This window comes from Cydia pomonella, chromosome 17 (assembly GCF_033807575.1).
Source record: "Cydia pomonella isolate Wapato2018A chromosome 17, ilCydPomo1, whole genome shotgun sequence".
Lineage (NCBI taxonomy): Eukaryota > Metazoa > Arthropoda > Insecta > Lepidoptera > Tortricidae > Cydia > Cydia pomonella.
The window spans coordinates 19,667,108-19,690,744 of record NC_084719.1 but is presented as its reverse complement, the minus strand read 5'-3'; the positions used below and the strand labels follow the sequence as shown (position 1 = coordinate 19,690,744).

General features: G+C 38.0%; 1 protein-coding gene across 1 annotated transcript; it reads left to right on the top strand.

The window, feature by feature from the left end:
• Positions 1–1,200: 1,200 nt before the first annotated feature.
• On the top strand, positions 1,201–21,995 carry LOC133527066 (arrestin domain-containing protein 3). The gene is made up of 8 exons (XM_061863954.1): positions 1,201–1,461; positions 3,443–3,598; positions 4,445–4,656; positions 5,552–5,734; positions 14,237–14,425; positions 16,636–16,827; positions 17,093–17,180; positions 19,790–21,995. The coding sequence occupies exons 1-8, from the start codon at positions 1,347–1,349 to the stop codon at positions 19,936–19,938; spliced, it is 1,284 nt and encodes a 427-aa protein (XP_061719938.1). The 5' UTR covers positions 1,201–1,346; the 3' UTR covers positions 19,939–21,995.
• Positions 21,996–23,637: the final 1,642 nt, after the last annotated feature.

Here is a 23,637-nt window from a genome sequence, read left to right as displayed (position 1 = left end):
CCAATGCCCATATAGCAAGATGGCTGACAATTTAGGCCTTTGCGTCTATTGCAGACGATTTATTTTATACTTTGCTGTTTAGAGTTTTGCGCCATCTATCCGCTCGTTTAAGAAAAACTAAGAACTGCAACTAACAACTACACCGCTTCTAGTGGCGCTCTCCCGCGGAATAGATTACGCAACCTACAGCCCGCTCAATTACAAACGCCATCTAGGTTTAATACAAAAAAAATGATTTCTTCCGGAATACGCTATCCAATATGGCGATCGCAAGTCCTAGTAGATTAATTAGTCCATGCGGGTACATAACTTAACACGATTCGCCAGCAGTCTTCATTTAAATAATCTAGTATTGAACGATTACTATTAGCTTCCAACATATTCGAAATGTTCACATGTAATTAAAAACCTTCTTCTTTTAAAATACGGCCTCTATCAAATCTATGATGATTTTTCCAATGTCAAGTGTGCTCGTTGGCCATTACTTATAAGTGTGCTCGCTGCTCGTAGAGCATGATAAAATTGATATTAAACCAAACCAAAACAATCAACAAAATTTTATCAAACCGTCAACTTGACATAACAGTGGACAGTGACATTAGCGCTTAAGGCTGTACTACACGGCCACTTCTGACGGTCCACATTGGTCCCGATTTCGGGCCTGAGGGCCTACCGCGAACCACGTTCGACATGTTGCCTCCCTGTCACACTTACGTACGAATTTGCAAGTGCGACAGAGAGGCAACACGTCGAACGTGGTTCGCGGTAGGCCCTCAGGTAGTCGTTTTCCGTTTCACGGAATATCAGCACATCGTTAACAATATTTGAAATGTAAAAAATACTTTGTCTCTAATTGCCAAACATGTTCAATGTTTGATATTTTTTTCATGTTTTTTACATTTCAAATTTTGTAAACAATGTGCTGATATTTGGTGAAACGGAAAAATACTCTTTCTCGGGTCCGGAATTGGGTCTGATATCAGGCCTGATAAAGTGTGGATGTAATTGGCTATCAAATAGACTATTCAATTCGGACTTAGCATCAGTGGGAAACCATTGTGCATTTCATCGTGTTATCAAGTCGGTACAAAATTTTGCAGTGGCTCTTCTACCACAAGTCCACGAATCCAATGTTACGCCAAACCTGCAATACAATTTCCAGCGATTAAAAACCATAGCTCAAACAACATTTTTGAAGTATACATTCTCGGCCTGACAGATGTCAATTATTGTAACCTTTTCCCATCCTTTTCCGGTTATTTTATTATTCGTATTCGTATCTTTTAGCCAGTGTATTTGACTAGGCTTAGATTATTCGTTTGGAATTTGGTGTTAGTGTTTAAACAATGGGCATTAAAGAAGCAGTTATTTATCTAGACAATCAATTCAACACATATTATGCCGGCCAAACAATTAACGGAAGGATAGAATATGTTTTCGATAGTCCTAAGAAAGTTCGTGGTAAGTGAGACTTGCGATGATAAATGAATTGATGATTCATTGTCTAATTATAATTCATATGGAATCAACTCGGTTATTGATTTCTTAATCCACTTGCACAACTTGTTTGCATTCTAATTTTCTATTGCCGGAAATGATTATAGTTTTCACTTCACCTCACAAACTGTCGAATGTTCATTTCAGTCTGTGAAATAAAAAATATGGGCGTATGCTTGTTCTGAACTCTGTAAAGTTCTCTCAGTCCATGAAATGGCTGCAAGAAATCACTTCATTATCTAAATATTGCTAGACCTTTAATATATCATTGCAAAGTTGTACACTACACTTTTTTTTTAATTTGGAAACTTTTATGTTGTTTGAAGCAGTGGTGGCTGAGTGGATACGACATCCGACTTTAAATCTGGAGGTCACGGGTTCAAACCTTGGCTCGTACCAATGAGTTTTTTGGAACTTATGTACAAAATTTTTAATATTTAGTGAAGGAAAACATCGTGAGGAACCCTGCATATATCTGTAAATAAATTCAAAGTTGTATGTGAAGTTCCCAATCTACATAGGGCTAGCGTGAGGACTATAGCCCAAGCCCTTTGCTCATGAGAGGAGGCCTGTGCCCAGCAGTGGGATGTATATAGGCTGAATTATTTATTTTATTCGTACGCCAGGGTTACAAGCTCTTTCGGTCCCAATAGAAGAATAAAACGGTCCCAAAATTTCCATACATTTTTCATTCTTTCCATAACAAAGTATACAAAATGGTAATGGAATGGAATGAAAATATGCGTGAGTGTCATGGAGCACTCAGTCAATGAAGTTAAGAAAGGGTCATGAAGGAAAACTCTTAACACTTTTATTTCGCCTAACTCCTATCCGCCAAGTTCATTCCACCTTGGGACACTTTTTATTTCATATGAAGGTTGAGGGAGGCGATGGCTGAGATACACGTCATACTCGTGAACGGGTGCTGTTTGTGGAGACCGGTCTGTTTAAGCTTACACGGGGTACAGGTTATGTTAAAGTATGTAACTTTACTTTTGAGTGACATTAACGTGAGACACTTCATTTGGTTCTTGTCTTTTTTATTTTTTTTTGTCTTTTAATTATTTATATAAGAATTCAAGCCTTGGCGACCCTCTACATCTCTAAGGATAATTTAATATATATTTTTATATTTTATCTCTGACACTTAGAGACTTATACATCTCTAAAGAATTTTAGTATTTTATGGTTTTATTTTTTTATCATAGTTTTTTTTGTGTAATTTGACATTTAGAGACAGTATACATCTCTAATAAAGTATTTATTATTTCATAGATTCGATATTTGTAATTGTTTTTTTTTTTTAATTTATTGTTTGTAAAAATGGACATGTAAAAGTGCCCCTGTGGCCTATTTGCTGAATAAATGTTTGATATTTGATATTAGGATAGACAGATCTTGTTATTCTACATAGAAACAACATAAAAACTACCAAAAATTACCCATTTACGACATTTAGAGTGACTTACTACCAAGGCTCGGAACTGGTTTAAAAACAGTAGTAAATAGCGGTTTATTTCGGTTTTACTCCAACATTCATAAGAATGTAAACATTTTAAGAACTTTATTGTAGCCTAAACAAACTTGGTTTCTTTGACGAGCAACGAGAGACAATCATCATGGTGTGCCACGTAAACAAAGATAGGAAGAAACCAGTTGTTATTGTTCTAAACTGATTAATCTGACAAATTATGGAAATGTTCTCCTAAAAACCGGTTATTTTTGAAATAACGGTTTTACGACCGAAACCGAAATTAAAAGGTTTTAACTTTCCATAGGTTTTGCACCAAGTACATGATAAGTTGATAATGGTTTGCTTGCTTAAATTTCATTTATTAGCTAAATCCTGATAGTAAAATTCAATTTTGTCATCTTAATCAATTCAATCTTAAACTATTTATCTGATCTGTAAAGAAATTTGAACAATGTGATTGCAATATTTTAGGTATCCATGTCAAGTTCAAAGGCGAGGCCCACACAGAGTGGCGTGAGAGTAAAGAACAGCAATCATCCGATGGCAAAACAGAGAACACTGATGAAGTACATACGGGAAATGAAGAATACTTCCAAATATCTTACTATTTACTTGGAAGCAATACTGGTATGTTAAACTTAATTTGTTTCCATTTCATACTAGGTTTGATTGAACTTGCCCTGTTAGTATGTTGTAGGGCGCCAACTAATGGGCTAGTGGGCTGGGGGGCAGGGGGGGGGGGCAGTTCATATGGCCGATGGCGAAGGGGAGGGGCATAAATTTAGTTAGAAATTTTATTCTCTAGAGGAGTGGGACGGGGAGGGGGGTTCGGGGCAGCTGTCATACAAGTCTTATCTTATTTTGTGGACCCTTGCAGATACACTTTGACCCATTGGGATCTTTTGTGCAATCGCCCCCTTTAATGTCAACCTTACCAACCCTTTTCAGCCATCTTCATGTGTTGGATAATGGAGCTCCAGGGTAGTGCTTTGAATTTCCTTGGTTCCAGATAGCTTGCTCCATTCTTTATCTGGCGAGGATGTGATATTCACACATTAGGTGTGTTACTTACTGTCTCTTCCTCTTCACCACACATTCGACTATTGGTGTTGTCACACTCAGACAGAAAATGGGAATTTTGGCCAGAACTCTTGACCCCACAGTGGCCTTGAAATATCCGTTATAATTTGGAGTTGTCTTTTGCTAGCTTTCCATAGATTTTTCCTGCATAGATTTATGATAAAACTAGCCAAATGCGTGTCGGATCACGCATAATAACGGGTTCCATACCTTCATATAATACTAAAAGCCATACAAGTAAAACTTCCGTTCATCATTCAAACTCATGTTTTTTATGTAGCATATTGCTTGACATTTTTCTGTCCATAACAAGGAGCTTTACCGAGAGAAACACATTGACTGACTAATGTGGTCTGTGTTGTCAATGTGAGTGACTCATTTGCTATATTTCAGGCAATGAGATAGAAGTGCCAGCAGGCAAGCAAGTGTACAGTTTCACCTGCGCCCTGCCCCCCGTGCTACCATCCTCTTTCGAAGGAGAGTTTGGATATGTCCGATACACGGTCAAGGTGACCCTCGACCGTCCGTGGAAATTTGACCAGGAGACCAAGATGGCTTTCACCGTTATCAACGCTTTGGACCTTAATCTCAATCCATCTTACCGGGTAAGTCTGTTTTAATTAATAATCTTGCGTATTTTTCTCTACGGTGCCGTCGGAAAGTTTAATTTGCAAAATTTCCACTTGGAAAAAATTCGGAAATTATTAAGATTTATGTACAGGAATCGAAATTATTAACTTCCAAAATGAGAGTTTCATTTCTTTCCCGAAATTTCCCAGAACATTCCAATTAAGGACTTTATTATCAAGTGAATAAGCCTCAATTTTGCACTTAATGATCTGTCTGATGAAACTTACATAAGAGTAATGAGAGTAGTTCTGCTTTAAAATTTGAATTACATCACATTCATTAGATCAGGCAGCAATTACTTATTTATAAAAGTATAATTGTTAGTCATTAATTAAGAAAACTTTACTATGCAATTGCAAATTAACAAATTTGGTGACTGCTGCTGTTGCGGTGCGGTGACTACTGTTGTTTGTATCGCTCCAAACGCGCATCGACGGCGCGTTGTAAAGACGCGGTGTGCAAGGGCCCTTACCAGAGTCTTTTCTTCTTATTATGAGAATATTTGTGAATGAAAAGGGACCTTATTGTCGATGACGATTCCGCCGTCATAAACGATGCTCCGATACAAATCGCCATCGACAATAAGGTCCCTTTTCATAGATAACGTCACAAATATTCTCATAATAAGAAGAAAAGACTTGCTAAAGTTAGTGAAGCTCGCCGTCGGCGACAAGGCTAAATGTGGCCTCAAAACTACGACATTCAAGTAATATTTACACCAAAATGGAGATATTCAAGTTAGCTTTGAACCATAGGAGCTTTTGAACTATAGGCGCTTAGCACACTGCATCCGATTCGCACTTCGTATCGGATGTGTGCTTACAATTTTTTTTAAAATATCTTTATTCTTATAAAATAACCTCTATACAGGAGCCAATCCGCATGCAGTTGGAGAAGACATTCTGCTGTTTCTGCTGCGCGTCACCACCAATGTCTGTGGACATCCAAGCCCCGGTGTCCGGTTACTGTCCGGGACAAGTGATCCCCTTGTCCGTGGACATCGAAAATAAGAGCAATGTGCAATTGCATTTGGTGAAACTGTTTTTAAGAAAGGTAAGTATCATTTATTTCGTGCTAATCCTCCATTCCGCTGCTTTTGCTGCATCCCACTGCTGTCCGTGGACATACAGGTCCCGGTGTCCGGTTACTGTCCGGGACAAGTGATCCCCTTGTCTGTGGACATTGAGAATAAAAGCAATGTGCAGTTGGTTTAAATTGTTTTTTTTTTGTAGTTTATTATACTTTATTGCACAATATAACAAATATAATACAAATGGCGAACTTAATGCCTAAAGGCATCCATCAGGCTAAACAGAAACAGTAGTATGTGCAGGCATTAAACAAAAAAAAACATAATAAGTAACCTAACACAAGCAAACTAGCGATAAATAATATATAATAACGGTAATAAACGTACACACCTAAATATACTATAATTAAATATACATACATTTAATTAATAGAATCAGGCGTTACTTTGCGGAAATCCATGCCAATTAAAGCAAGAAATATTACTTTGCTAATCCTCGAGAAAATAACGTGTTAGTCAATCAGTGCTAACCCGTTATACTTATATTTTTACATGCAATTAATGTTCCCACCCTCCCACCGCAAAAATAAATACGCAAATAAATATAACAACCCACCACCAAAAGTACAAAACTCGACACGTGTTTCGCCTCTCTACGAGGCATCCTCAGGATATGCTGGAGATGTTGACGGTCTGACACCCGACAACTGAAACAGATTTCAGACTGATTTTGATATTTATTTATTTATATTTCTTGCTTTAATTACATACATATATATCAATTTATGTACCCAGTGTAAAAAAACTATGACTACAATGGACAATTAACCAGTGAGCTCGTCGAAAAAGTGCTTACGTAACATGCGCTTAAACGTGAGCTTGGTTTGAGCCTGTCTGATGTTGAGTGGGAGATCATTCCAAAGCCGGATCGCCTGAACGGTGAAAGAGTTAGAGACAAAACCAGTACGATGACAAGGAACTGTAAGCTCGAACTGTATTTTAATTTAATTGTAATGTAATACTCATTTTAATTGTTTTATTTTATAAGTTACAACATTGTGCAATTTTTAATTAGATTTTCGTTACTTCTGACATTTGTATGCCGACCGGCGATTTATACCTATGTTTTACAAATAAAGCATTCTGATTCAGTCTTGTCTTTACAGAAACATGTCTATTCTCGAATCTCGGATTTCCTTGACGATCATAGACAATTCATCTCAGTGTGGAACTACATTCTATCCATCTTATTTTTATAGAAATTTGTCTCTTTCTCCATACTCTGCCGTGTTGTTGATGCAGAATTATCTTGGACACTGACTCTGACATCTTTTTGATCTGAAAACATCTTCAGATACTAAAGAGCTTGTATCTTTGTGAAACGTGAGGATTTTTTAAAAACAATAGACCTATAGATATATTATTGAATGGTATAGTTTAGAAAAGTTGGTTAAGTACTTAGGAAGGCGATGAACTAAAACTGCATTTTCTAGATAAGCTATTATCTTGAATTCCTTACGTCTGTAATATTATTAGAAAAACGACCTTAGTCCTTCTATCATTAAGTCCATATTTGAAATCGTATACGAAATGATAAAAATCACCTGTTTCCTTTTGTTGTTTTTACCCTACGGCAGCGAAATACGGAAGCAAATAAATTTTATGTGTTTTACTTATCGGACATACATACAGGGTGTCCCAGAAATCGACGTCAAGCCGTGAATGGATGATAGACCAAGTTATAACAGTTATCAGAAAAATACAAAAAAAATCTATCTCATGTTCTTCAAAAATTATGGCTACATTAAAAATTTACTAGAAAATTCACACCCTGTAATGGTCACTTAACTGTTATTAATACAAATTCCATAATTTGTAATTTTTATTATTATTATGTAATCTTGAATAATGCTTCTGTAGATTTTTGCCTAAAACTGAAAACCAACTCCTCCTACTTGGAAGGAAATTAAACTTTTACGAAATCAACTTAATCAAATTTACTGTTTCGCCTAACTTTAACTGACTGTACTGAAAAAATGTACTACGCTAGTTTGGCAAGTAACGTTAAAAATTGGCGCGTTTAATAAGGATTTAAAAATGGTATAACACTTGCTAGAATACGTTTTAAATAATTGGCCAAGTTTTTTTTTGTGAAGAACTCCAGTTTTTACCATAATTTTCATACTACCTTAAAATGATTTTAGCTTACTTAAAGCTTTGCTAAACTTCGTTTCAAGGTCGAGAGAGACGGAGAAAGTCATTTTACGAAGTGTGAGCGAGACAGAGAGCGACGCCACCCTTATCAAAGATGAAACTGATAGATAAAATAACCGACGAGTGCGAGTGAGACAGCAGTGTTTTTATTATGTTGTGCAATCGCAGACGCTCACACAAACAAGTCAGTACGTTATGATAATGACTCAATGTTTTTAGTTTAAGTCAGGATCAGTTTTCCCATCTTAGAAAAATGAAATAAAACAAAATATCAGATTTAAATTTATTTTTTTACAATAGTAAATGTTCAAACTGCTTCCCTTCGACGGCAATGCACGCACAACATCTTCTTAAAAAAGATCTGGTTCTTTTCCGGGCAAATCTTCCCCTATTTACAAATTCAACCGCTTCCGTTATTCTTTCCCGCAGCTCGGCTAAATTCTCTATTGTTTTTGTGTAAACTTTCTCTTTGACCGCTCCCCAGTAAAAAAAATCCAGGGGATTTAAATCAGGCGAACGGGGTGGCCACAAAATTGTCCCAGCGCGCCCTATCCACTTGAGCTGGTATTCTTCATCAAGATATTCTCTTACAAAACGGGCATAATGTGCTGGGCAACCATCTTGCTGGAACCACATTTCCCTGTAAATGTTCAGTGGCACGTCTTCTAACAGATCTGGTAAAGTATTCTGAAGAAAATCCAAATAAACTTCGCCATTCAAAATCTCTGGCAGCTCAAAAGGTCCAATTATCTTGCCATTTAATATCCCGGTCCACATGTTTACTTTAAATCGATACTGTGACTTATCTTGCCTCATCAGATTTGGATTTTCTACATGCCACTCGTGCAAATTGTGCAAATTCATGTAACCATCTTTTTTAAATGTTGACTCATCGGTCCATAAAATCTTCTCTAAGAATAGAGGGTCTTCTCTGTGCCTTTCTAGCATCGTTTGGCAAAACGCAACTCTAGTAGCATAATCCCGTGGCAGTAATGATTGTACTCGCTGTACATGATACAGGTGGAACTCGTTCTTTTTTAAGATTCGGTAGGCGGAACTCTTAGATACACCTGTGCTTGATTCAATTGCACGTACAGAAACACTTGGGTCTTCTTGGACTGCTTGTAGTACGACGTCTTCGTACGGGAATCGTCCCTCTCATAGTGAACGGTTCACATTAATAAAAACTCGATGATCTGGGTGACGATTGTTCGGGTACCTCTCACGATAAAGTCTAGCGGCTGCATTGGCGTTGCATCTGCATTCCCCATAAATAAGGTGCATGTTCGCATATTCCAATGAAGTATGCACAGCCATGGTAGTACTAGTACTACACAATCACAGAATCAGCAATAGTCCAGAGTAAAGCACAGGTCGTCAGAAAGAGGAATTAAACAGTCCAAATCACAAGCAATCAAGTCCAGAAAACAACGCCAAAAGTGGTAAGTACGAAATCAACACGAACGAATACGGAGATGCGCACTAAACGAAGCAGAGTAACGTACTGATTTGTTTGTCTGTGCGACTGTGCGTCTGCGTTTGCACAACAGAACAATAACTACTGCTGTCTCACTCACACTCATCGGTTATTTTATCTATCCGTTTCATCTTTGATAAGGGTGGCGTCGCTCTCTGTCTCGCTCACACTTCGTAAAATGACTTTCTCCGTCTCTCTCGACCTTGAAACGAAGTTTAGCAAAGCTTTAAGTAAGCTAAAATCATTTTAAGGTAGTATGAAAATTATGGTAAAAACTGGAGTTCTTCACAAAAAAAAAACTTGGCCATTTATTTAAAACGTATTCTAGCAAGTGTTATACCATTTTTGAATCCTTATTAAACGCGCCAATTTTTAACGTTACTTGCCAAACTAGCGTAGTACATTTTTTTGTCAGTACAGTCAGTTAAAGTTAGGCGAAACAGTAAATTTGAATAAGTTGATTTCGTAAAAGTTTAATTTCCTTCCAAGTAGGAGGAGTTGGTTTTCAGTTTTAGGCAAAAATCTACAGAAGCATTATTCAAGATTACATAATAATAATAAAAATTACAAATTATGGAATTTGTATTAATAACAGTTAAGAGACCATTACAGGGTGTGAATTTTCTAGTAAATTTTTAATGTGGCCATAATTTTTGAAGAACATGAGATAGATTTTTTTTTGTATTTTTCTGATAACTGTTATAACTTGGTCTATCATCCATTCACGGCTTGACGTCGATTTCTGGGACACCCTGTATACACTATAAATAAATAAATAATAATAAATATTATAGGACATTATTACACAAATTGACTAAGTCCCACAGTAAGCTCAATAAGGCTTGTGTTGAGGGTACTTAGACAACGATATATATAATATATAAACATTTAAAAATACTTAAATACATAGAAAACACCCATGACTCAGGAACAAATATCCACGCTCATCACACGAATAAATGCCCTTACCAGGATTTGAACCCGGGACCATCGGCTTCGTAGGCAGGGTCACTACCCACTAGGCCAAACTGGTCGTCAAATACTCGGTCGTCAAACTATACATACTGGTATGTCCGTTTGTCATCCTCAAATGTTCTTATGTAGCTACTTTAGGACCGATACAGACGAACTGCAACCCGACTGCAATTTGAATGTAAACTGCAGTCGGCGTGCAGTCAGCGTTAAAACTATCCCAATTTTGATCGTCAGATTGATGAGGGACCGCAAAGTAAAATGTGTTGACTCCCCGTTTTAACATTAAACATACACCATCTGTACTATTATCTAACTGACCATTTATAAACCTTAACACAACACGATAAGGTTCAAAATGAGCATTTCCTTCTTACAACGTACTTGCCTCTTGTGTTTTGTACATATTAAGAGTATAAAATAGACAAGTAAAATATTTTCACACAGGTTACCTCAGTATTATGTAACGGCTTCATAAAAAACTTAACCAAAACACGACGCCAGTTTGTTATTACGTCATCATGAATACATTGTGCAAATAACGCTAGTTGAGTCATAGGCTTGGGCTGGGTATGTATTTAGCTGGTATATGAAAGAAATAGCAAAATAATAACGTTTAGCTGCAATTTTGTGTGGTATTTCCTATGTTGCGTGTCTTAATGATTTCTATATATTACATTTTAAACGAGGATCAAATGTTAAACCCATATTCATAATTATGTCCATTTTCGACGCATTGCTCATTAAAACTATAGGAGTAGGAGCAGAGAGAGCATAACATCAAGGACTTTTTTTTTAATACTACGTCGGTGGCAAACAAGCACGAGCCCCCTGATGGTAAGCAGTCCCCCCCCCCCTCGCTGAGCTCTGGCAACCTTACTCACCGGCAGGAACACAATACTATGAGTAGGGTCTAGTGTTATTTGGCTGCGGTTTTCTGTAAGGTGGAGGTACTACCCCAGTTGGTCTCTGCTCTTAGATCTGGAATGACATCCACTGGCTGTGCCTTACCACGCAAAGCGAGATGACATTCACAATGCCCATACCTCTCTTTTGGACGTAGTTTAAAGACGTACCCGGATCCAAACCGCTTTAGACCTTTGAACCCGGGTATGTCCGTAAATTACATCCAAAAGAGAGGTATGAGCACTATGAATGTGGACTCGTTTTGTGTGGTAGGGCAACAGCATAGCGGATATCATTCCAGATCTAGAGCAGACCCCAATTGGGGAAGTAACTCCACCTTACAGAAATCCGCAGCCAAATAACACCAGATCCTAATAGTGTTGTGTTCCTACTGGTGAGTAAGGTTGCCGCAGCTTCACTAGGGTGCGGCGTGTTAGGGTCGGCAACGCGCATTTAATGTAACTCCTCCGGAGTTGCAAGCGTACATAGGCTACGGAGACTGCTTACCAGGCGGACCGTGCTTGTTTGCCACCGACGTAGTATAAAAAAAAAGACCAAAAACTAGTTCTGGGCATATATTATGGGTTAAATATGAGACATACTCCAACGAAACAATACAAAATTCGGAGAGTCAAAGTCATCTCTAGATTTCTATAGTGCGCTCGGAAAGCCTCGTAGGTACCTACTAAAACAAAATTATGCAAATAGCTGACGTCACTGATTGTCAATAAAAGTACCTTAGTAAGTAAATTGATATTTTTGTCGTGGAATATTGTATTAAGTACTTACTTATGACCATCCTCTGACCGTCCTCTGTGCCAAACTTGGTTCCCGGAACACTTAGGCGCATGTCTGTCTGTTACAAAGGTTTTAGAAAAAGAACCGGCCAATTGCGAGTCGGACTCGCGCACGACGGGTTCCGTACCATTAAGCAAAAAAAGCGGCCAAGTGCGAGTCGGACTCGCGCATGAAGGGTTCCGTACCATTTGAGACGTATTAAAAAAAAATCTACTTGCTAGATCTTGTTCAACATTTTACCACTTTGGACACACATTTTACCACTTTAGAAGTGTCTCTCGCGCAAACTATTCAGTTTAGAAAAAATGATATTAGGAACCTAAATATCATTTTTGAAGACCTATCCATAGATACGTATGGGTTTGATAAATTTTTTTTTTTTAATTTTATGACGTATTAAAAAAAAAACTACTCACTAGATCTCGTTCAAACCAATTTTCGGTGGTAGTTTGCATGGTAATGTATATCATATATTTTTTTTAGATTTTTCATTCTGTTATTTTAGAAGTTACAGGGGGGGGACACACATTTTTTCACTTTAGAAGTGTCTCTCGCGCAAACTATTCAGTTTAGAAAAAAATGATATTAGGAACCTAAATATCATTTTTGAAGACCTATCCATAGATACCCCACACGTATGGGTTTGATGAAAAAAGATTTTTTGAGTTTCAGTTCTAAGTATGGGGAACCCTAAACTAAGTTTGAACAGTATAGCTCTTATAGTTTCGGAAAAAAGTGGCTGTGACAGAATCGGACAGACAGACGGACATGACGAATCTATAAGGGTTCCGTTTTTTGCCATTTGGCTACGGAACCCTAAAAACGGTAAAAAAATCACTTTTGTTGTATGGGAGCCCCAGTTAAATATTATTTTATTTTGTTTTTAGCATTTGTTATAGCGGCAACAGAAATACATGATCTGTGAAAATTTCAAGTGTCTAGCCATCACGGTTCATGAGATACAGCCTGGTGACAGACAGACGGACAGTGGAGTCTTAGTAATAGTCCCGTTTTTACCCTTTGCGTACGGAACCCTAACAAGCGTACGAACAGATTGATTACCAATTACCATAAAGCCTATGGACGCATGTACAGTCAGAAAAGCTATTAGTTTGGCACCCCTGCTTGTTTGTATGCATAGCTGCTGGCTAAGTTAATAGTTTTACTGACTATACACTGTATAGACATTATCCACGAAAAGAACTGCGCGTTGGAAGTGTTTGAAATTCTCTAAAAGTAGACATAATTACATATAGAGATAAAGAGAATTTTATTTTATTTAAAAGGCGCACTAAACAGACAACATTCATTATTAATTGATTTTAATAGAGACCTAAAGTCTAAGAAAAAACGTGCCCCTTAGTTGACATCCAAAACAGATGGCGCTGTACTCCGCCATATGTCTTTTGGTCTTTGAATTGTCAAACGTCAAGTTATGATAATCAGAGTTACCGCAAAATGTATGAGATGTATAGCGCCATCTCGTTTACCTGTCAAATTCGAAGTACGAAATTGTCTTACATTTTTCGCATCTTATTCAATCAATGTATCTTTGATAGATATATACATATCTGTTTTTGTAAAGCTATTTGATAATAGTAAATATTTTTGACTCGTAGCCTTTTCCCCTATTTACATATGATGCCGACTGAGATATACCTAACTCTTCGAGGTTGCACTTGGTTTCTCGATGTCCTTTACGATGATAATTTAGTCTAACAAACCAATTTTGTAAAATCAAACAGCAGAATAAAAAAACTGGACAAGTGCGAGTCGGACTCGCCCACCGAGGGTTCCGTACTTTTTAGTATTTGTTGTTATACCGGCAACAGAAATACATCATCTGTGAAAATTTCAACTGTCTAGCTATCATGGTTCATGAGATACAGCCTGGTGACAGACGGACGGACGGACGGACGGACAGCGGAGTCTTAGTAATAGGGTCCCGTTTTACCTTTGGGTACGGAACCCTAAAAAAACACTTTTTCCTTCTTAGGGTTCCGTAGTCAACTATTACTTAACTTAACTTAACTTATTGTTTCGTCATGTCCGTCTGTACGTCCGAGGCTATGCTCCGCGATCGACAGTGCTATAAAAAAAAATACAGTATGATTCTCTCTGCCGACTTTTGCCAAACCATAAACAAACTTATTTTCAGGTTGTGACATACAGGGCGACCTCGCCAAGCACAGCCACAAAGAAATGCAAAGAAGTGGTACTGACGGTCCAAGAGGGTCCCGCGCCGGCCGGCTCCACCAAACACTGGGACATGCGGCTGGAGATACCCCCCATACCGCCCTCTAACCTGGTTAATTGTAGCATTATCGACTTGGACTACGATTTGAAGGTAAACTGTTTATAATATATACTAAAATAACAAAGAAATGCAAATAAGTGGTACTATCACTCCAAGAGGGCCCCGCGCCGGCCGGCTCCACCAAACACTGGGACATGCGGCTGGAGATACCCCCCATACCGCCCTCTAACCTGGTTAATTGTAGCATTATCGACTTGGACTACGATTTGAAGGTAAACTGTTTATAATATATACTAAAATAACAAAGAAATGCAAATAAGTGGTACTATCACTCCAAGAGGGCCCCGCGCCGGCCGGCTCCACCCAACACTGGGACATGCGGCTCGAGATACCCCCCATACCGCCCTCTAACCTGGTTAATTGTAGCATTATCGACTTGGATTACGATTTGAAGGTAAACTGTTTAATATCATATATACTAAAATAACAAAAGAAATGCAAATAAGTGGTACTATCACTCCGAGAGAGACCCGCGCCTGCCGGCTCCACCAAACACTGGGACATGCGGCTCGAGATACCCCCCATACCGCCCTCTAACCTGGTTAATTGTAGCATTATCGACTTGGATTACGATTTGAAGGTAAACTGTTTAATATCATATATACTAAAATAACAAAAGAAATGCAAATAAGTGGTACTATCACTCCGAGAGAGACCCGCGCCTGCCGGCTCCACCAAACACTGGGACATGCGGCTCGAGATACCTCCCATACCGCCCTCTAACCTTGACTTGGACTACGATTTGAAGGTAATGATATTCTTCATTGTTTTTCTAAAAACAATTATTTTTCCGTTAATTAATTACTCGTCAAATACAGCCACAAAGAAATGCAAAAAACTGGGACCCGCGCCGGCCGGCTCCACCAAACACTGGGACTACTGTCGATGACACCCTCTAACGTCGTCAAATGTAGCATCATTGACTTGAATTACGATTTGAAGATAATGCCTACGCTACGTTGTTTCTCTAAAAATAAAGATTTTCGGTTTGGGTTGAGAGCAATGTTGCAAATTATGCTATGGCATAAAAACAAAAAAAAATAGAAAAATATGTTTATTATCTATTTACAAACATATAGTAAACATTTGCTGGGGCCTCTCTTTAGGCTTACAAAGCCTGTGTTGAGACGTCCCGCTCTTCCACAACCGTAATTACTTGTAATTACATTATATTACAAAAGTACTTTTTTTTTGCATGATGGAGAGCAGCGAGAGTTTACATTTTTACACTTAGCTTATTCTCATAATTCTTAAAACACGACGATGATTGTTAAAGATGTCGAAAAAAAATTGACTAGAAGCGTTCATCTAGAACACTATGGTAGGGTGGGATTGTTCCTCACGGAAAAAAAACGTGTTAGCGAGATATATGCGGCTTTTCATCAGAAGGGTGCACATTATGGTCCTTATCCACATTCAGAAAAAACTTTATATATCGTCAACCGGGGTGAATAGCGACGGCTGAGGTGAATAGGGACAAATCTTAAAATGTGATTTATAATAGTACATTTTTTTTAATATACCACGACGGTGGCAAACAAGCATACGACATGTCTGATGGTAAGCAGTCAGCGTAGCCTATGGACGTTTGCAACTCCAGAGGTAGAGTAGATTTTGTATGCTAAAATTTGTGTGCCATCACGCGATTACGCTTTTTTTTCTTTTTTGTGTTTTTTTATTATTACTTTTGGGTTTCGTAAAGGGGAACAAAATTTGATTATTTTTATAAAGTTTTTTTTTCAGTCATGCAGAAATCTTTTTGGGGTTGTATCTCCCAAACCGTGCGTCGTAGCGCAAAAATAATCAAATTTTCGTCTCCCTTTAGGGCGCGGATCGGAAACCGGTATTTTTTGTATGGGAACGAAAACGGTATTTTTTCGTCCTTTGTTAATTACTTCATTTCTAATTAGGCAATCTAATAATACGAAGTCGTTATCTGAAAACACAACTGAGTCCTACATTTTGAGTATAAAATAAACCGAAATATATGGTTATTTCGATGTTTTGCAAAAAACCGGTTCCGATCCCTGCTTTAGGGAACCTTGAAATACTAATAATAAAACACAAAAAAGAAAAAAAGGAGGACTTTGCCGGCCACGGCCTGCAAGATTTGTATGAAATTCCATTAACGACCTCTTGTCCTAGCCGCACCTGAAACGTCATACTTCGCAGCCTATTATAAGGAACACAACATCAATGTTTCATTGCATGTTTGGGAAAATAATAGTATAATTGTGTAGGTGGAGTGCGTGGTGTCGGGCATGCACATGAACCTGAAGGAGCGCAAGTACGTGACGATCGGCACCGTGCCGCTCGCGGGCGCGCCGCCCTCCGCGCCGCCCGCCCCCGCGCCCGCCCCCGCCCCCGCGCCCGCCTCGCCCGGGCAACCTGCGGTGCTACCCCTGGGACCTGGAGAAATTGCACAGCCTAATGTAAGATACCCACTTCATCATATTTTAGCAAAAAAAAAAAATTACTATAAAAACACAAAAAAACCCGACTGCACATAAAAAAAAAGAAAACAAGCCGCACAAGAATATTGTTGTTGATGGTAAAGTATCGCAGGCGGGGACCAACAGAGTCTCGGACCAACGCGTCTGGACAGTTAAGCTAGCATTCTCATAAACTAATGCTACAGAATACATACAATTATCGCTAGGCTACCAAAATATTGACAAGGTGTTAATACATTGGCAGGGCCCCCCCGCAGGGGACGCGGCGGGCGGCTGGCTGCTGCCGGGCGCCGGGCCGGCCGCGCCGCACCAGGCGCTGTACCCGACGCTCTGTAAGTCGATGCCGTTCTTTTTTTTTTTTTTTTTTTTTTTTTTTTTTTTCTCCCGTAGCCTATGTACACCTGCAACTCCAGAGGAGTTACATGCGCGTTGCCGACCCTAACCCCACCCCCCTCGTTGAGCTCTGGCAACCTTACTCACCGGCAGGAACACACCTACACTCTGTATCTTTAGGTATTTCAATAAACGTAAACAAAATCTGGAACAACCTTTCCCCACCCCTTCGTCTTAACATGTCCCAAACATTGTTTAAAGACAAACTGAGAACCGTGATGCTTAAAAGGTAAATTTACTTTAATACTCCATATTCAGTGTACCTACCGAAATAATTTTACTAGTAACTTATTATTTTCTATTTTTTTTTTAATTAAAATTTCGTTTTTGTTCTATTTAAATTAAGTGTAAGTTAATTCTGTAAATAAATAAAGTAATATTGTGTCACCGCCTCGATTCGGGCAGGCTGAAAACCAGCGCTGAAACCGTGCCGTAAAGACTGAGACTATCCAATTGTCACATAGGCGGATGTAATTCGATCTTAATTTTATACATATAATTTCTAGGTTAAGTATAAGTAGCTTAAGTGTGTAAAAATCATTGTAATTTAACCATGCTGTGGCAATTAATTAAAGAAAAAAAAAATCTACCTACACTAGATGAAAACATTACACGATCAAATAATGTAAGTAAAGTCAGGTCGTTCAGTGACAGATCCAGGCGGTTTTGTATTTGGTTGGTTAACCAATAAATGTTATAAGTACCCGAAAATTTACAAATTGTTTACTTTTATTTAAATACCTAAAGATACAGTGTATAATCATACCCCAGGATTTTGGGTGTGGGAATAGTGTTCGTTAAGATTCAACTGCTTTAAGACTCGACTCCGTTTTTCAGACCTAGTCATAGAAACTTGAGTTGTTATTGATACCTGAGTCTTTTGTAAAGACTTGAACTTTTTAAAAAGATGTATTAAATTACCAAAGGTTTTCTAAAATACGAAATTCATGGGTTATGTACACATCATTCAATAACGCTTATTTTCCTTAGTGTTTATTTAGATACAACTTACAAAAAACATTGACGAAGTCTTTATCCGAAGACTGTCCTTTTAAATTGCGCTTAAGACTCGATAAAGGACTTCACACATTCACTGCTGGGAACCCACCTGGCGGGCGCTCGTGAACTTTGTTCAGATGCCGGACAACCCGCTGGGCGGGTTGTTTTGTACGCAGCTATAGACCACCGGTTTCTGGGGTAGTGCGCCGTTTTTTGTCTGGCAGTGAATGTGCTAAGTGCAAAAACGACTCAGGTTCTTCAAATTGAGACTCATAAGACTCGAGTACCAACCAACACTATGCGGGAATGATTTAGTGTATTTATAACTTTGTTTATTGTAATTGCCAAACTATGAATTAAAAACAGGTAGTAAGCTCCTAATGTGCTTAGAAATGTTAAAATAATTTCTGTTTTTACCAATTTTTGCCTTGTAAAACATTCCCGCATCCATAATGCTATAAATCTTATAATCAGGGCCCGTACTTTTCATGCCGTTGACGCAAAAATGACGTAATTTAACATACAGGGAGTTGTTTTACAATACTACAAATTTAGATAACTTACTTATTGACGGGTATCAAAATAAATACTTGATACGAGAATAAAAGCTTGTTACGCTGTTAATAATCGAAAATATGTATTATTTAATAAATTAACAATCTATTATTTATTTGAGTGACAATAAGATGAAAGTCAGTTAGACATTTCTGTACTGATTGTCAAGTATATGTATAACTTACCTAAAGAGGTTGATAAATGATTAATTATTACGAAAATATGAATTGGAATCATACTCTATGTAGCGTGACGTCATTTTTCTGTCAACGGCATGAAAATTACGGGCTCTGCTTATAATACTTCACATAACATTTCAGTGACTGGAGAATTACAGTACAATTACATAATGGTTAAGTGTAACCAGTAGTGTAAATAAATTCGATTTTGAAACGTGACGTACGCGTTTGCGTTTAGTCTCATTTTGTATTGGATTTAGAAAGAGCGCGCCAAGCGGGACGTTTTGGAAACTCAAAATCCTATACAAAATGAGACTTAACGCAAACGCGTTCGTCACGTTATGATGTCGATAAATTTACACTATATTTGCCGCAAAACTAACTGGCCACTGAGATCATAATGCTATCTCGTTTACCCTTGTTAAGACCAACCAAGAGTGAAAGAGATGGCATTATGACCTGACCGGCCAGATAGTTTTGCGGATATGTTAACAAAACTAACTATAGGGACCGTGCGAGTTGGAGGGTCTGCCATCTTGGGGCCTGAATCGGAACCATAAACATGTACATTTACACGTCACGTGTTTTCTTGCGCATAGTAGGTTCTGCCATCTTATGGGCTACATCGGAACAATAAACATCACATTTACGCCTCGCGCCAAAAATCTGACAGCTCCTGTGCTGCCTCCTACAGTTCATGCACGCTCCCTATAAGAGTAAAATGGGTGACTTTTATCACGTATCAGTAGCATTAGTATTTGTGTTCTAAAAAAAAAAAAAAAATGAGTAGTCTCTGATATGAAGTGTATCCGCAGCCATGCCAGTGTACAAAGAGTCCACGTACACAGCCCGCACCATCCAGGACCGCGGCGACGGCCCGCACACGCGCGTGGCGGGCGCGGCCGGCTTCGCGCCGTTCTATCCGACGTACGCGGCCGTGCAGCCGCCCCCGCTACCTCAATAGTTTTGCAGGAAACCTGAGGGCTTCCCGCGAACGTTCGACGGGCCTCTCTGTCGCACTTGCACATTCGTGCGTAAGTGTGACCGGGAGACGCCGAACGTGATTCTGATAATCATTTTCCGATTGGTTGGGAACACGGTAGCTATCAGATATATTGAAGCCGTGGTGCTTAAAAATATCTGAACTCGCACTTTCAGAAAGTGAAAGACCGTAGTGGAACGTAGTCTTCATTTTCCTCTCTGGATATTTTTATTATAATTATTATATAAACTTTATTGCACAAGTACAAGTATAACGTACAATAGGCGGACTTAATGCTTCGAGGCATTCTCTACCAGTTAACCACTGGGCCAAACAGAAATTTGCTAAGGTGGGTGCAGTGTGAAAAAAAATTTATTCCAAAATTAAATACTAAGTCTAATACTACTAAGCCAGTATACAAACTAATAGGTAATATATATAATACTTTTATAAACTACACAAATTATCATTATAAATACATATATAAATTAATTACATAATGTTTTTTATTTATATTTAATTACATGATATTAAGGTTATTGAAAATGTTTTGACATAATTTGTTGAGTATCGACCACAGCCATGCTTCTAAGTTTGATTTTTTTCAAATTTTTAATTATTACAAGGGTTAGGAGCATTGAAAAATTTGTATGTAAACTGTTTCACTCCTCATTTTCACAATAATAAAAAAACATTTTACAAAAATAATATCCAGAGAGGAAAATGAGGACTACGTTTGTATGGAGAAGCGGCCGTCCCCTTTCCTCTTAACGCCTTGATAATAGAGGCTTTGTTCAGAACTTTGTGAATACCTTTGCCGCTCCGATCTGAAGGCGACTGTACAATGCGAACGTGAGCAATGGCATTTCACATTTCGTTTTGCGGTCACTGAATTGTCAAACGTCAACTTTTGACAGAGTTACCGCAAAATGCATGAAGCTGTACAGCGCCATCTCGCTTACCTGTCAAATTCGAACCACGAAATTATCTTAGATTTTACATTTCTCGATCAATGTAACTTTAGTAGTAAGCACTATTTTGTGGCGTGAGTCAGGGCTATAGCTTGCTTCGAAACCGCGAAAACTGCAGATATATCTACACGAACCATGTAAGTATATCGTCAGGTGACAAGCAAAACTCACTAATTACTAAAAAAATAATTAAACAAAAATCAACTTTATTTTATTAGCAATATGGTTCATTATGGCTATGAACTTCTAATGGTAATTAGTGAGTTTTACTTGTCATCTGACGATATGCAAAATCTATGATAAGTAGCCGCACTCTTTTAGCGTGTCAAAAAACTGTCAAAAATCGGGCAACAAAATTCGAAAAACGTCAGGATCCCAAAGCTCGTCCAGAAGAAATATTAGAAAGGATCGACATGATCTATTTGATGGGTTGTTATGCTGAATAAATCGGAAAATGATTGTAAGAATCTAATTTCGGAAATATTAGTAGATTAGAATTGTATTAATTATATAAAAAAGCTTTTCGATATATTTACAAACTTAATTTAGCGTTATATTTAAGCGAATCGTGGTTTACTAACAAAGTTATATTTTGCAATTATTGTAGTGCCAACGCAAAAATAATGTTGCCAAGAGAATATCTTTTGCTGTATTCGGCTGTTGAACAAAAAATATCTCTATAGAATCTCGGTGCAGCTGATGTTATAGAATATTACAATTTCTAAGTGCTTTTTGGTATATATTTAGGCACTTAACTTATTGAGAACTGACGCTTCCGTCCTAACGCACATTTATTATAAATTAAATAACCTTTTGAAGTCAGACTAAGATAAGTTAGCAGCGATTTTGACAGCCCAGATAGCGCAAGTGTTATTTTAAACGTCAAACTTCATTGGAATTATGACGTTTACTTAACACTTGCACCGTCTGGTCTATCAAAATCTTTGCCAACTTAGCTTGCTCTGACTCTAGTATTATTTTGAATTTGTATTTTCTAATATAATAAGGACATTATTTTCCCTCGTTTACTAATATTATTTCAAAAGACAAATATACAGTGTTTCTTAATTCTTTGGTGTTTCATTTTAGTGGTAGTGTCCTTCTTTCGGTAAATAATAAATATTATAGAGACATTCTTACACAAACTGACTAAGTCCCACGGTAAGCCAAGAAGACTTGTGTTGTAGGTACTCAGACAACGATATATACAAGGTGCCCGTGAGCATTGCGAGAGATTTTAACGGTGCATTCCTGATGGCAACAGAAGCAAAAAATGTTATATGACTTTTTGTGAAATTCGACAAAAAATTATTATTATTTTTTCCTTTTTTTGAACATAAAACGTAATTTTTATTAGTAAACACAACCTAAAATGAACTCAAATTTTTATTTATTTGGGGGTAGCTTCTCGGATACATTTTTTTTAATTTTTCGATGTCAATCAATAGGTATGTCCAGACTAGACCTCAAAGTGGTAATACCGCAGTCAAAAATGTGTTTTGTACCGATATAGCGAAAGAATGATTTCGAAAAACATTTAATTATTTCTGAAACTAGGCCTAATCCAGAAAATTTAATATGACATTTTAGTTTCTAAATATTACCAGGAATGCTTAGTTAAAATGTCTCGCAATGCTCTCGGGCACCTTGTATAATATACAAGTACTTAAATACATAGAAAACATCCATGACTCAGCTACAAATATCTGTGCTCATCACACAAATAAATGCCCTTACTGGGATTCGAACCCAGGACCATCGGCAGGGTAGGTCTTGTATTTTTTTTTTTCATTTTCATATATTTTTAAGTATCCAATTTATTGTGATAAATAGCTCATTCTCTGTCATTAATATACCCTCAATTTGGCACGTAAAAGTCAGGGTGTCGTGAGGTCAAGCCTCCTCGCCGCTCAATAGTTCTAATGATTCCCATTAAAAAAATGTCCTGACATACACTGCCAAATAAAGGGTTCAGTTATATTTTTGGCAACCCTATTATGAATATCTAAAAAAGCGCTACCATTTTTAGAGTTCCGTACGCAAAGGGTCAAACGGGACCCTATTACTGAGACTCCGCTGTCCGTCTGCATCTCATGAACCGTGATAGTTAGCCAGTTGAAATTTCTACAGATTATATATTTCTATTGTCGACCAGTTTGGCCTAGTGGGTTTGGGCAGTGTGACCCTGCCTATGAAGCTGATGGTCCCGGGTTCAAATCCTGGTAAGGGCATTTATTTCGCGGACATTTGTTCCCGAGTCGTGGGTGTTTTCTATGTATTTAAGTATTTATAAATATTTATATATATAGTTGTCTAAGTACCCTCAACACAAGCCTTAGGGACTTAGTCAATTTGTGTAATAATGTCCTATAATATTTATTTATTTATTGCCGCTATAACGACAAATACTAAAAACAGAATAAAATAAACATTTCTTTCCAATCTCGAGGTTCTCATCCAATCACCAAAGTTAAGCAACGTCGGTCGGGGTCAGTACTTGGATGGGTGACCGTTTTTATAGATAATGGTACGGAACTCTTCCTGTGCGAGTCCGACTCGTACTTGCCTGGTTTTTCAAAAAATTGCTGGCTGGGCCCTGCAATCGACCCCATTCAGCCCGAATTCCGAGAATACGGTATTTATTTTGAATCAGTGTGGTGTATGTTGGGTTATTTTTTTTTTATACCACGACGGTGGCAAGCAAGCATAC

Coding starts and splice junctions, on each gene's coding strand:
- LOC133527066 (XM_061863954.1), top strand. CDS start 1,347: ATGGGCATTAAAGAAGCAGTTATTTATCTAGACAATCAATTCAACACA. Junction 5,735..14,236: donor TGAAACTGTTTTTAAGAAAG/GTAAGTATCATT, acceptor ACTTATTTTCAG/GTTGTGACATACAGGGCGAC. Junction 16,828..17,092: donor GAGAAATTGCACAGCCTAAT/GTAAGATACCCA, acceptor ATACATTGGCAG/GGCCCCCCCGCAGGGGACGC.